The following is a 15,425-nucleotide window of genomic DNA, read 5'->3' as shown; positions in this document are numbered from 1 at the left end:
GCATTTGCCTCTTATTTGTAAATGTTAATTTTCATCATTTGGTTAAGGTTTTGTCTTATTTCTTAATTTTTTCTTGTAATTAATGACTGATATGTGGGAAGATACTTTGGGATTCTGTAAATATTCCATTCTTTGTCAAACTCCAGATTCAACAACATCCATTGATAATTCTTGCCTAAATTATTTTTTCTCTGATGGTAAAATGATAATTTTTCTAACTACATTATTCTTTCTATCTTCTTTAATTAGAATTCTGCTCTAAAAGAGAGCTTTCCTTCTCCTTTATGTTTTTATTGATCATCATCAGTGTAGACTCACAGATTCTTTTTTTATGTAATGGATTATACAGTTGGTCCTCAGTATTTGTGGATCTGCATCCAGTGTCATCCAACCACAATTGAAACTATTTGGAAAAAAATAGAAAGTAACAGTACAACAATAAATAATAATACAAATTTTAGAATACAGTGTAACAACTATTTACGTAGCATTTACATCTTATTGGATGTTATAAGTAATCTAGAGATGATTTAAAGTATACAGGAGGATGTATACTATGCCATTTTATATAAGGGACTTAAGCATTCATGGATTTTGGTATCTGGGGGAGGTGACATGAGGGGGTGATCCTGGAACCAGTCTACTGCAGATACTAAGGAGCAATTAATTCATTACTGTCATTTTTATTTTGATGTTCCAGGTTTGGCCAATAGGAGCCTCCTTCAAATTAGCTCCTAATGTCCTTTTGACGTTATCCCATTGCTTTTGTTTTGTTTTGATTTGCTATTAGTTCACTGAACACTCATAATCCAAGTTTAGGAAACATTGCCTTAGGAGTTTCTTTGTAGCCCCTAAGGGGGTCCCAAGTAAACTGGAAAGGTACAAGTTGAGAAGAAGATGCACCTTTTCACCACATTCGTGTATAGCAGAACTTTGATGAGTACCTCCTATAGGTAAATCCCCCAAATACATAATATATACAAGATTTTATAATTGTATCTATTTAAATTAAGATTAAAATTAACTTTTATTGACCAGTTACCAGATGAAATCAGGAAAAATAAATCAAGTAATTGCTATGCAAGTGTTTCAGCCACATTTTAATGCTTGAACATTGGATCTTTGAGGCAATAAGAAGTGACTTACAGATTTGTGCACCATATTCCTTCCATTGAGGTGATTGGTTTGACAGCCATTATGCTGGGCCAATTGTAAATATAAGGAGGGTGGTGGCAGGGAGTTTTTCTCTAATATCATTCAATTTCTTTAGCAAAAATGCTTCTTCATTTTGCCTGAGTGAGGGAAAGGGGTTGGGGTACATACCTAAGCATTCTAGATATGTGATGTATGTGTGTTGAGGGGAGAGGTTGTGGTCCATTGTTACGTATACATATGCACATTATTTCATTTAATTCTCATAAAAATCATACAAGGGGGACATTTTTATTCTTATTGTGTAGGGAAGGAAACAGTGACCCAGAGATGTTAATATCCTCATTGTTTTGCTCATTTGACTCTGAATTTCTCTCTTCCTTGTCCTATGTTTTGGACTTCCAAGCCTCTTGAGGTTTCTGCAAGGTACATAAGCTTCTGCTTCCCTCTCCATACGATTGCAGACTATCCTCTGTCTTTCTCTACATGGCTTCATTAGTAGCCACTCCTCCTTCTACTTTTCATGTTGCAGAAATATGTTGAAATCTCATGTTCATGAATGTCCTGTTTTCATTTTCTTTTAGTTGTAGTTTCTACCTTTTTTTTCTCTGTCATTTTATGGGAGAGAGAGGTGATAAATATGTGCTCCATCTTACAAGAATACAACCAAGGTTGAGATTTTTTCCAAAAAAGTTCCATAAAAGATTGTTTCAAAAGTGAGTCCAAAAATTGTTTCTTCTGTTTCCTGTCCAATTGATATCTTACAAATTGCAAATCATGGTCATGAGATGATAACCTGCCATTTATACTTATACCAATATTAGTTTAAAACCTATTCCTGGGAGGCCGAGGCGGGCGGATCACCTGAGGTCAGGAGTTCGTAGACCATCCTGGCCAACATGGTGAAACTCCGTCTCTACTAAAAATACAAAAATTAGCCAGGCGTGGTGGCAGGCGCCTGTAATCCCAGCTACTGGGGAGGCTGAGACAGGAGAATCACTTGAACCTGGGAGGTGGAGGTTGCAGTGAGCCGAGATCACGCCATTGCACTGCAGCTGGGGAACAAGACGAGACTAAATCTCAAAAAAAAAAAAAAAATACTATTCCTAAGACATGAGCATGAATAAAAATGATCTTGAAGTTTAGCATATTAAATTTAAGCTATGTAATACCAACAGAGCTTTTGTAGAAAGAAAAACACCATATATGTTTAGTAATCCTAGATATAACTTTACTGAAATGTTAGCAGGTGGGAGGACAACAGATCATATAGGGATGATAGTGGCTGTTTGCTCTATAAAAGGACCTTTAGCTAAGTAGGAAACTTTATGCAGTCTTCTAGATAAATACCTCTCAAAGGCATTATTTTTTAATAATGCTGGACTCTTCCTAAAATCATGTTACTTTCCATTTATGTCTTCTCAGCTACTGTGCCACAGCAGCATAGGACTTTAGGAACAGAAAGTTAAGTTTGAAATGTAAGCTATGATAATAAACCAAAATATGAAATTCTTATACATGAGATTAATTTAATAAAATAGCTCTGTCTCGGCTAATGTGGCATGTTTATACACAATACCACTGAGTGTTCAAGGTCGCACAGTTTGGTTGCCAGTCCACATTCAGTAGCCATTCAGTAGCCATTCATGTCAGGCTTCTAAGTTTCCTGTTTACTACCATGCTCCCTGAGTGTATTTGCAGGTAGTACAGAATTGAACATGAATATTTTATCCTTAAACCAAAACAGTATATAATAGCTCTGAGACACAAGGAGCATTAGTTGACTGCTGTATTAAAATGGTTATAATTAATTGATAGTCATATTTGCATAATTTCAGGGAGTAGAAATTCTGGGATCATATTCATTTGCCTGTTTGGCTGTTGCTTCATTTGATGCTTCATCCAATTTATAAAGGAGTTCTCATTTATTTTATTTTGTGCTAATCATTCTCTGGAAATTATCAATTTAAGTTTACTAAATAGTATCTAAATCTTCAGTTGTAAGTATTCATTTTATTACCATTCTTTTTTTTTTTTTTTTTTGAGACCAGTCTCACTCTGTTGCCCAGGCTGGAGTGCCACATTCTCGGCTCAGTGCAACCTCTGCCTCCCGGGTTCAAGTGATTCTCCTGCCTCAGCCTTCCCAGTAGCTGGGATTACGGGCGTGCACCACAATGCCAGGCTAATTTGTGTATTTTTAGTGGAGACGAGGTTCGCCATGTTGGACAGGCCAGTCTGGAACTCCTGACCTCAAGTGATCTGCCCGCCTCAGCCTCCCAAAGTGCTGAGATTACAGGCATGAGCCACCACTCCTGGCCGCATTTTATTACCATTCTGAAAAATAAGGAGAAAATGTACAGTTGTGATTGCTTTGGGGTTTTTTCCCCCATTTTTTTTTTTGTTTGTTTTTGTTTCCTTGGAAAGGAAGAGTTTCAACTTTGAAATCTTATGGAGAATTTTTTTGTAGCATAATTTCTCTCTGTGACCTAAGTAATTATGAAATTTTTGTTTATTTCTGTCAGATGATAAATAATGAAGTTATGTTTCTGTGTTTGTAGACCAAGAAAAAACATGTTTGGTTTCATTTCGAAGCTCCTTAGAAAGAATTCTATAGATCCTCTCAACATGATAAAGAAGCTTTGAACAAAATAAATTCAAATTTGGAAGAAAAGGCATGGGACACCTTGAATTGTATTAATTACAGTTGATCTTCATTATTTATAATTTTGTATTTGTGAATTTACCTACTCACTAACATTTATTTGTATCTCCCGAAGGAGTACGCCTGGTGCTTCTGCCGCCTTTAGCAAACATGCGCAAGAGCTGAAAAAATTGTGTTGTTCAAGGTGCACATTCGCAGCTGAAGTTGAAGGCAAGGCTCTGCCTTCTTATCTTAGCTGTCATTATAAACAAGTGTCCTTTTTGTGGCTTATTTAATGCCACATTTCCCACATGCTTTTTCTTGGTGATTTTAGTGTTTAAAACGGCCCCCGGCCGGGCGCGGTGGCTCACGCCTGTAATCCCAGCACTTCGGGAGGCCGAGGCGGGCGGATCACGAGGTCAGGAGATGAAGACCATCCTGGCTAACACGGTGAAACCCCGTCCCTACTAAAAATACAAAAAATTAGCCGGGCGTGGTAGCGGGCGCCTATAGTCCCAGCTACTCGGGAGGCTGAGTCAGGGGAATGGCGGGAAACTGGGAGGGAGGCGGAACTTGCAGTGAGCCGAGATCGCGCCACTGCACTCCAGCTTGGGCGACACAGCGAGACTCCATCTCAAAAAAAAACAAAAAAAACAAAAAAAACAAACAAAAAATGGCCCCCAAGCCTAGTGCAGAAGTGTTATCTAGTTTTCCTAAGTGTTGTGCCTTATGGAGAAAATACATGTTAGATAAGCCTCATTCCAGCCTGAGTTATAGTGCTGTTGGCCATGAGTTCACAGTTAATGAATTAGCAATATATATATTAAATGTCTTTCAGCAGAAACACACATACAGTAAGGTTATGTATTGATCAGTTAATGAAAATATTGTGAATAGAGGCTTACAGTAACCTAACCCTGTAATTCCCTAGGAACAATGTTTCAGTATTGCTAATTCAGTGTTTGCAGAAACTTTAAAGAACATAATTGCCATGAATAACAAGAAGCAACCATGTTTCTTTTATTTCTGTATGAGATAGACTAACATAGACTATGCTCTTAGAAGAGTAAATATTTTTTCAAAGAAATAAATATTTTCTCCACCTATTTTGAGTGAACAAATAAAGCTGTAGTTTCATCACAAAATCCATATTTACACCAAAACTAGTGATTTCAAATACAAAAACTTATTTTGTGTTGAATTTTTTTTCAATTTGAAACTTTTTGCATATTCAGTGATTCCACATTGCAGCTGAATTTTATTTTACCTAACAATTCCTGCAAGTGACAGGACAGTAATGTATCTTTTATAATATTATGTTTCAGTTTTAAAATCTTTATACCAAGATATTATTAAAACTTTTAAGACAAATCTGAAAACTTTATACTTTGAAATTAAGTTTTAATTGGTTCAGTCTAAACACTGTTTTCAAGAGTTTGAAATCATGGACGAACCCAGCATGAAACTGCATCATATTCTACATCTCTTTTAGAGCTAGTGTTGACAGTTTATTTTCTTTTAATTTTTAATTTTAATTTTTTTTAGAGGCAAGGTCTCACTCTGTCACTCAGGCTGGAGTGCAGTGGTGTGATCATAGCTCACTATAACCTCAAACTCCTGAGCTCAAGTGATCTTCCTGCCTCAGACTCCTGAGTGGATAGGACTACAGGTATGCACCATCGCACCTAGCTAACTTTTTTTGTATTTTGTTGAAACGGGGTCTATGTTGCCCAGTCTGGTCTTGAACTCTTGGTCTCAAGCAGTCCTCCTGCCTCAGCTTCTCGAAAAGTGCTGGGATTACAGACATGAGTCACCATACCTAGCCACATCTTGACAGATTATTAGCAATAACACAAAGACCTATTTCATGAAACTGCTATTGGCACCGTCCTCAGGCATGCTGAGTTTTAAAATTTTCTGTGAAAGACAACACAGCCTTTTTTTGTCTTCTAGAGTTTTTTGTTGTTGTTGCTGGGTCATTGATATAAAAGAACTACATTTACAAGAAGAAACAACATAAAAACATGGTCACAATATGAAATAACTAAAGGAGGTGAATTGTGTGTAGAGGCCCTACAAAGCTGTGCAAGTAGCAACATGAACAAATAAGCTTATTCAACAGGCAGGACATCAGAACAGTTTAAGTATCATTACATAAGCTTTATGAAAGTGCTTATTTTCACTTGATAAAAATATGCTTGTCAAAGTAATATCTAACGTATTGACTGTTAGTTAACTGTTAGCCATGAAATTAACTTTATGTACATTATCTTACTTAATACAATAGCTTTTTGAGCTATAGATATTTTTATCATTATTATTTTTTGCATTGTACATGAAGAAACTAAAGCTCAGAGCAGTCAAGTAACTTTCCCAGGGTCCTGTAAGTAAGAACTAATAAAGTCAGGATTTAAACCCAGGTCTGTCTGACTTCAAAACCCATACCACTATACTCCCTCCATGACTTGCTTTACAACTTATACAATGGATGTCACATCATTTTGAGAGTTTTAAAGCTTTTCTGACAGTTACACCCAGGTTTCACATCCCTATTATGCTAAGGAAGATAGGGAATGGGGGCAGAACGCTACAGACTCCCTTTTCTTTCTCCAAATGCTAAACTCATGATGTTACTCTTTCTCAGAGTGCTTTATCATTACTGTGTTTTTACCCAGGATCAAGAACTGCTTTAAAGGGAAACGAAAAGTCCCAAGGGGACAATTTTCAGTATTGTTTAGCAGTAGGAATACAGAAAATAAGGTATAATTTTGCAGTTTTCTTTGTCTGAACTATGTATACATGAGCCTCAACCCTCCAACCTCCCCATTATTATTATTATTATTTTTTAAAGAACCAGCTGCTGGCTTTACCTCTTTCTACCTGCTGGATGCTTTCTGAATCATATTATCCAGTGTGTTCAATTTAAGTGATCCCCATTAAAGTCCGGAGCCTAGGGAAATCACCCTGATTCTTTGTTGCCTAGCAACAGGCCTAAGAGTAGCAACAGCTGCTTAACCATATGCCACTAGAAAGATTCTGTAGGAAAATAGACTGAAATTGTTAATAAATGTTTTAACTATTGAGACTTCAGATACTGCAGTTACCATGTTTGATAATTTACCTTTAGTGGTACAAAAACAAAAGAGAAGAATAAATTTAATTATTTAAAATAACAGCTGTGCTAGGTGAGCTCAGCAATTAATGTGATTTCTAGATATTTTCTTGCTAAGTTAAATAGAGGAATAACAATGGTGAAAATAAAATACTTTTCTTTATGATTAGTAGACTTAAAATGTTCAATTTGTGTCAAAATTAAGTTGTACTTAATGTTGTAATGTGACATGGTACATTTAAACAAATATAAAACTTGTACTTATAATTTTTTATTGACATTCTCTATTTTTGTACGTTAATCATTTCTACTGTCTCCATAGTTTTGCCTTTTCCAGAATGTCTTATAATTAGAATCATACAGTAAAGAACTTTTTTAGATTTGCTTCTTTTACTTAACATTAATAATAGGCACTTAAGGTTCCTCCATGTCTTTTCATTGCTTGATAGCTCATTTCTTTTTACTGCTAAATAATTTCCCATTGTATAGATATACTGTACCGCAGCTTATTTATACATTCGCATAATGAAGTATATCGTAGTTGCTTACAGGATTTGAAAATTAATTACCAAAACTGCTTTAAACATTCACGTGTAGGTTTTTGTGTGGACATAAGCTTTTAATTAGGTAAATACCTAAATAAAAAGCTTTTATTTAGGTAAATACCTAAATAAAAAGCTTTTATTTAGGTAAATGATTCAGCTAATGCTGAATCATACAAAGTATGTTTAATTTTTAAAGAAACTACCTGTCTTCCAAAGTGGTTGTATCATTTTGCATTCCTACATCCTTGCCAGCATTTGGTATTGTCACTGTTTCGGATATACTCTTTTAATGGGTGTGTAGTAGTATCTCATAGTTATGTTATTTTCAATTCCCTCACGACATATGATGTTGAGCATCTTTTCATGTGCTTATTTGCCATTTGTATATTTTCTTTGGTGAGGCGTCTATTCAGATCTTTTGCTCATTTTTAAAGTGGATTATTTTCTTACTGCTGAGGTTTAAGAGTTCTTCACATATTTTGGATGCACAGTCTTTTTATCATATATGTGTTTTGCAAAGATTTTCTCATGGTCCGTGGCTTGTCTTTTTATTTTCCTGATATTCTGTTTTTTTTTAAAGAATTTTATTTGTATAGCTTAACCACTGATTTAGGAAAAAATACCATGGTGTCGTGTGTAGTAGAGAGAGAAGGGTTATCTTTTGTGCTTTCTTTTCAAAAACAAATGTGCCTACATTTTAAAATTATTAATATGTTTCTTCTCTTTGTACCTCCCCACCATACCTGTATAGCTTAAGCTGCTGGGATTCCAAGCAGTGCAATATAAGGTGGGGGAAGAGTTAAAAATTATCCTGGACTATTTTTTCTGTTTTAATCAACAAATGACCGAATTTAGTGGCCATTACCCAAATAATAGCCAATGGTTTAGTAAATAAATGCGTGGATCATACCTTTTTAAATACTAAAATAAAATCCCTATGGATTCTTCAGGAGTACCTAGGAAAAGACACCAGAAGAAGGCGTGCTCTAGTCTGCCCACTATTTTTTCTGTTTTAATCAACAACAATCTTTGACATTCTTTGAAGTTCCACTCAATTTTCAAATTATTTCTAATTGAAAGATATCTAGTCACTGTTGTTGGTTTGTTTTTTTGTCTTTTGGGGTTTTTGCTTTTGTTTTTGTTAGTACTTATTGTAAACAGTTAATTAAAGCCACATTATATTTTAAGTTCAGGTCATGCTATAAAAATTATTTGACTATTTTAATGATTTTATGGGAAAGTCAGTATTTTTTCCAAGTTTTTGAAACACACAGGTATTAGTAGTCAACTCGAGTTGATAAAAGTATTTTGTTTGAAAAATAGATCATGAAAGTAATTATTTGTATTCATTAAGAACTCCGATTTAGTTGTTCTGAATGACTTTATTTGCTCCAGAAAAGCTATTGAAAGGCAATACCAAATCTAGATGTAGGAATTTTCTAATACATTTGTACATGAGGAAGTCAATATATGTGACAGACAAATGTAGAATGCTCTGGTGGGAGGTCAGATGGTAGTGGGGAGACTAGAGCACACCTTCTTCTGGTGTCTTTTTCCAGGTACTTCTGAAGAATCCATAGGGATTTGTGGAGAAGAATTAGAAAATTTCTCTAAATTACAATTTTTAATTTAAGGCAACAACAAAACTAAATAGTCTACTGTTACCGAGCTATTTATCATGGAGTTCTAGGTGTCTAATTTATAGGGTTTCTGAATTAGACTTCAGGGCCTATGTTACATTTTATTACAGTCTACAATGTAAGTGTAGACTGGCAAGAATTAAACTAAAAGCCTGTTTCCCAGCTGTTACGCATCTGGGAGTTCGGTTAAAAGGAGCTAGCTTAGCTTAGACTGAATTGTGATAAAAAGCAGGGTCTGGAGGCCTTTTAACTAAAGTCTGTGCTCTGATCAGAGCTGTATTTAATACTGGCCCATAAGTCCACATAATTATAATTTGTAAGAGTATTAAGGACATCAGTAACTTTTAAATCTTACCACGTGAATAATGATTATGTCACATATGGACTTTAAAAGTAGTTAGCAAACTGGGATAAAGGTGATGATCGAACCAAGTAATTCTGAAACTTTGTCTATCAAAATTTGCGCTTATAATTTTCCAGCTATTCTTAGTAATATACTTCTGGTTTTAGTAGGTTTTAATGAGAAGTTTTAATTCTGATAAATGAATGCTTCATGTCAGATTTGTTATACCACTGGGAAAAATGGGTTACTTTTTAAATGTCACCCTTATTACATTCTGGCTTTTTCCCAGGCTTGCAGATGGGTCAAGGGTTGTGGAGAGTGGTCAGAAACCAGCAGCTACAACAAGAAGGCTACAGTGAGCAAGGCTACCTCACCAGAGAGCAGAGCAGGAGAATGGCTGCAAGCAACATTTCTAACACCAATCATCGTAAACAAGTCCAAGGAGGCATTGACATATATCATCTTTTGAAGGCAAGGAAATCGAAAGAACAGGAAGGATTCATTAATTTGGAAATGTTGCCTCCTGAGCTAAGCTTTACCATCTTGTCCTACCTGAATGCAACTGACCTTTGCTTGGCTTCATGTGTTTGGCAGGACCTTGCGAATGATGAACTTCTCTGGCAAGGGTAAGTTAAACCCACCAATGTTGAATTCAGGTATCTCTAAACATAATCATGCTTAAATGTTCTTTTTATAATGTATATTACAAAATATTTTCTTTAAACTTGGGCTTGTACTTTGAGATGCTCTTTATTAAAACCTGGAAAAATATACAGTTAGCATCACAGTCAAATTTGATCTTGTGAAAAGGAGGACAATAGAAAATAGAATAATAACTTTACAGTTAGAAGAGAGGTTACCAATCAGGCTCTGTCAGTTGATTGTGAATCAGAAACTCTCACTTTATTCTAAAAATACTGCAAAGTTGTGGAGTGAGAATTTCTAATTTAAAAGTTGGAGTGTTCACATGCTGTGTAGTTTGTGCTTCCCATAGGATACCTGCCATCCGAAGAATAGGCAGACTTCTAAATCAATGAATAGTCCTCAAATGTTACTGTTTTTAATTTTCTTCATATAGAGCCTTACATTTTTACTCAATTCTATATTTCTTCAAAGGTGCTTGTTAGAATAAAATTTAACTGGTGAAAATTTTATCTACTTTTTTTTTTCTAACCAGCATTTCAATGAAGTAGGCAAATGTTAGAAAGCAAGGGGACAAATAGTTGTTTTTATTTACTTGCTGAACTTAAAGTAGATTACGTAAATTTCCACATTGTACTAGTTTGAATTAAAACCACAAATCTAAGAACATTTGCTGGAATAGAATCTGTTTTATTGAAACTAAGTTACTCCTTAAATACCATCATATACTTTAACAAAAAGTATAGGTACATGATTTTTTGGCCTAAAAATATTACCAAACATGGAATCACTGGATCTCAGACCTTCTAGCATCCTTTACCAAAGTTTATTTGTCTTATTATCTTGAAATAGGTCTTTATAAAAATATAGACTATAACTAGAAACAAATATCTTTTTAAGATTTCATATAATTTCAAACTAGAAATCTAATTGAGAGACTTAATAAATTACAAACTTTAGTCAAAATATATTTTCAGTAATGACATTCCTAAGTTAGGCTTTCTGATGTCACACAGTTCTAGTACAAGTTATATAGGTCATTTCTCAACCTCTAAATAGATAAAAATCATCAATATCATATCTTGTTATTCTTTTACTCATTTGTTTGACATAGTGAAAGTACTATGTGAGAGGAAATTCTATTAATGAGGAGTCTTTAAAATAAATGTTATTAATTTTTTAATCATGTGAATAGAAGAGGAAATGAAAGTACTTTTAAACTGGCTCATTCTTTCTAATCTCTTTTCCACATTTTAGTATTCCTTACTAACTTAATTTCTGTTTATTTGTTTGAACTTTTTTTAAAAGTTTAATTTCTAGCCTTACCTGAAGTCAACCAGAATGTATTCTTCATTTGGGGTTTAAATCTGAATTTTTCATTTGTGAAAGAAATATTTGCCATAATTATGCCTATTTTTATAATACTTGGATTTTTTCCTTAATAATAAATTGCTTCTATTTGAAATTAAAGGCTGGCTTAGTTTTAATTTCAACTTTGGATGTATTGAATACTCATTGATGTTGGGAAGTTCTCTGGTTTTCACAAAGCTTAGTAATAAAACTCTAGTTTTGAGTTTTATTGGGACTAGATTAATAAGACTGAAAAAATATTGATAATATTCTAAATAATTTTTTATACTTAGTTTTGAGTCAGTGATTTCATTTCGTGGGTAAAAATAATGCAGCAGTATAAATCAACTACTAAGAGGGTAGTCTCATGTTAAATTAGATATTTTACCCCCTTGTCCTCACAATTTTTGATGTTATATGCTCAGACAGTAACTTTTTCTTGTTGCTCTGCACTTTGTGTGTTTATTAAAAGAAGGAAATCTAAGGCAGAAATTAATAATGAATATAAGAAAGTAAACAGTTTCATTTGTCAAAACAAGTAGCAGGTGTTTTTGAATACACAGCAAATCAGATAATTTTGAGACAAAGACTCATCACAATTGTATCAGAATATAATTTCAGTATTCTCTGTTTCTCTAGAATAATGCATTTATATTCAAGGCTTTTTGGTAGATATCCAGAATTTCCAGGCATTATAATAAGATAAAACATTAACTTTCAAATAACCAGTAGCTATTGCCTCTGTGAAGAGTTAGAAACTATCCCAATCTGCAGTGTGTTTTGAGATATGAACTGTTAGTATTTTCCATTTTATAGAATTTCTAAACAATCATGTATCACTCTGATAGTAAAGAACTAGTGTTTTTGAAGCAGTATCTTAAAAACAGCTATGTTAAACATCACAGCTTGATGAATGTATTCAAGTTGTGGCATTACAAACAATTTCTATATTTAATTTGTCTGTTGTAACGTGTATTATTTGAAAAACAAAAGTTGTTTCCCTGCCCAGCATTCTTTTCCTCCCATTTAGTTTTATTTCACAATAGAGCACATAAGTTAGTTAATAAACCCTATTTAGATTCTTGGTTAATAATTGCAAGCTGTGGATTACTCATTGGGTTGAAATCCTGCATCTGTACATATTAGCCATATGATCTTGGGCAGCTGTTTTGTCTGTGTTTCTTATCTGTATCACCAACGTCATAGGATTGTTGTGAAGATTAGGCAGGCTAATCCAATTAAAATACTTGAAATAGGGTCTGACATCTAGTAAGTATTCAGTAAATGTTAGCTATTATTACTATTATTATGAATAGTTTATGTTTAACTTCAGATAGTACTCATGAATATTATTAATCTTTATAACTCACATTTATTAGATGTTGTCAAAATTGCTAAATTTAAAGCATCTGTCATACTCTAGTAAACAAATAGAAAACAAGTACAAACTTAAAAATTTTAAACTTTAGAATTATAAAATTCAATCATATCATTTCATGTTACTATTTTTGCATGTATATGCATATTTAACTTAGGAAATTAAACGTAGTAATGTTTTCTTGTCTCATTTTCTCTGATTTTACAGGTTGTGCAAATCCACTTGGGGTCACTGTTCCATATACAATAAGAACCCACCTTTAGGATTTTCTTTTAGAAAATTGTATATGCAGCTGGATGAAGGCAGCCTCACCTTTAATGCCAACCCAGATGAGGTTAGTGAAGAACTTGAATATTTGTATCCAGTGACCTTTATTACTGTCTTGCTGCAGCTTTCCAATACCATAAACTAGCAGGGAAAACAGAAAGTCATTGAACATGCTTTTTTAATCACTGAGAAAACCGATATTTTAAACTATTGCTATGTGACATAGTCATTTTTCTTCGCCTTACCATGTCACGTTCTAACCTTTCTACCTGTTCACTTTATGTAGCAGCATCCATGATATATATTCAGTCCTCTACTGACCTGATTACAATATTAGTACATTATAAGTAGAGAGCACAAAAATTTGATAATAAGAACACAGAATGTGTTCATCAGATTTTATCTGCAGCAGTTTTTTTCTGTTTATTGTTTTTCCTTAGTAGTGATGTTACTTTTATCAAAGATAATCATTGAGGACATTGTTCTATTTTCTGACAAATCAAAACGTTGTCTTCAAATAATGCCTTTAACAATATAATTCCATGTTGACATAGGAACTATTTATAGATTGTTATAAAATTGAAGAATTTTGTATTAATTATTTAATTCTTTCTTAACATGTAAGCATGATCAAAATGTGAAAACAACTTTTTCACTGATTTTTTTTTTCTCTATTCTTATTTTACTATGTCATGGAAAAGTTCAGATTTTCAGAAATGTTTAAATACTTACAGATTTATTCTTAGAAATCTAAGTGAAAATTATACAGCACTCAGAACTACTACTTTTGGGTGCATTATTTTTTGTGGGAAAATTTAAACTGCAGCATTATTTTAATTTACCTAATTTTCAAAACCAACTTTTTTTTCATTTGTTGTCGAGGTATTAATGACAGTTCAAATCATACAGCCAAGTATTTTCTAAAGTTATCTTAACTTTGTTATAATTAGGGAAATGTTTCTCCTATGTAAAATTTTTGAGTCTTAAACAAAAATACCAATTTTATACGTATGCATATAAAAATACCAATAATATCTTTTTCTAATCAATTGATTTTTACTTATATATGGTTTATTTTTTGTTAAATTTTTATGGTACATAAATTTAAAATAAAATAAAATGCCATTGCAAAGGTTTACTGATACACTTCTTACCAGTTAAGTCATATCTCCAGAAATATAACAAAGTATATATATTGTAAAGCCAGGTATAATATTTAAATTCAGATATTTCTTTTCTTTCATCACTATTTAAAGAGGTATTACTGTCAATGAATAGCAAACTGATAACCTTAATGAAATTAGAATGATTTATAAGAAGTTCAAATTACACATTTACCAATATAATATTGCTTTTTAGAATCAAATGATCATTCTTCAGAAAGGCAAATAAATGGATAAACTATCACAAATTTAAATGTTGTTATTGTGCCTTTATTGCACATTTTTTCTCATGCCTTTTATTATAAAATATACTTGTTTTCACCTTGTTTTTGGTCAAATCCCAGTTACCATCCATGTAAACATATGGCAACATAAGAACGTCACTTTTTTTATCCTGCACTGTGGCATACCTGCTCTTACAAGAGATTCTGCTGCACTTACATATTCAAATGATGGCACAGTTATAGAGACTTTACTATTCTTAATTCTTTATTTAGACTTAAACATTATTTGTTGCTAATTAAAACAGTTCATATGATGAACTTTATAATAAAATATATATTTTTCAGGCCAGGCGTAGTGGCTCACGTCTGTAATCCCAGCACTCCAGGAGTCTGAGGCAGGTGGACCACTTGAGCCCAAGAGTTTGAGACCAGCCTGGACAACATAGGGAGGTCCTGTCTCCACAAAAAATTTAAAAAAAATTAGCTAGGCATTGTGGTGCATTCTTGTGGTCCCAGCTACTCCGGAGGCTGAGGTAGGAGGATCACTTGAGCCCCAGAGGTCAAGGGCGCAGTAAGTTGTGAGAGTGAGATTCTGTCTCAATGATAATAATCATAATCATAATAAAGATATGTAGCCCCAGAGGTCAAGAGTGCAATAAGCTGTGAGAGTGAGACCCTGTCTCAATGATCTTAATAATAGTCACAATAAAGATATATATTTTGCATCAGTCTGTTGAGGTAATTGAATGATGATTGCTGGAGTAAAACTGAGGCACAATGGTACAGTGCTGTACTGTACAGTACATAAGAATCAGGAGAGGCAGCTGTTTTAAGCCCCAGTCTTATTATGCCCATTTAATCAAGGCATGCTGGCTCCTGTCATGAATTATTCTGATGTTGAGTAAAACTGTCATCTTCAATTCATATCACTTTCAAATGTTACATTATAAGAGAAATGTAACCTGGTA

General features: G+C 33.6%; 1 protein-coding gene across 2 annotated transcripts in view; it reads left to right on the top strand.

Annotated features, from left to right (window-relative positions):
* The window catches only part of FBXO8 (F-box protein 8), a 47,544-nt gene that overhangs the window by 11,253 nt on the left and 20,866 nt on the right, over positions 1-15,425 (top strand). Inside the window, exons 1-3 of one of the 2 annotated variants that reach the window (XM_055385866.2) lie at positions 4,381-5,462; positions 9,723-10,059; positions 13,011-13,137. In XM_055385866.2, the coding sequence (XP_055241841.1) occupies positions 9,731-10,059; positions 13,011-13,137 (456 nt within the window). In that variant the 5' untranslated portion in view covers positions 4,381-5,462; positions 9,723-9,730. Of the gene's footprint in view, positions 1-4,380; positions 5,463-9,722; positions 10,060-13,010; positions 13,138-15,425 lie in introns of those variants that run through there. The other variant, XM_004040644.4, reaches the window with a different exon arrangement.

The sequence above is a fragment of the Gorilla gorilla genome, chromosome 3 (genome assembly GCF_029281585.2).
Source record: "Gorilla gorilla gorilla isolate KB3781 chromosome 3, NHGRI_mGorGor1-v2.1_pri, whole genome shotgun sequence".
NCBI classification, from domain to species: domain Eukaryota; kingdom Metazoa; phylum Chordata; class Mammalia; order Primates; family Hominidae; genus Gorilla; species Gorilla gorilla.
The sequence above is the reverse complement of the archived record's forward strand: the minus strand, read 5'-3'. Positions and strand labels throughout refer to the sequence as shown.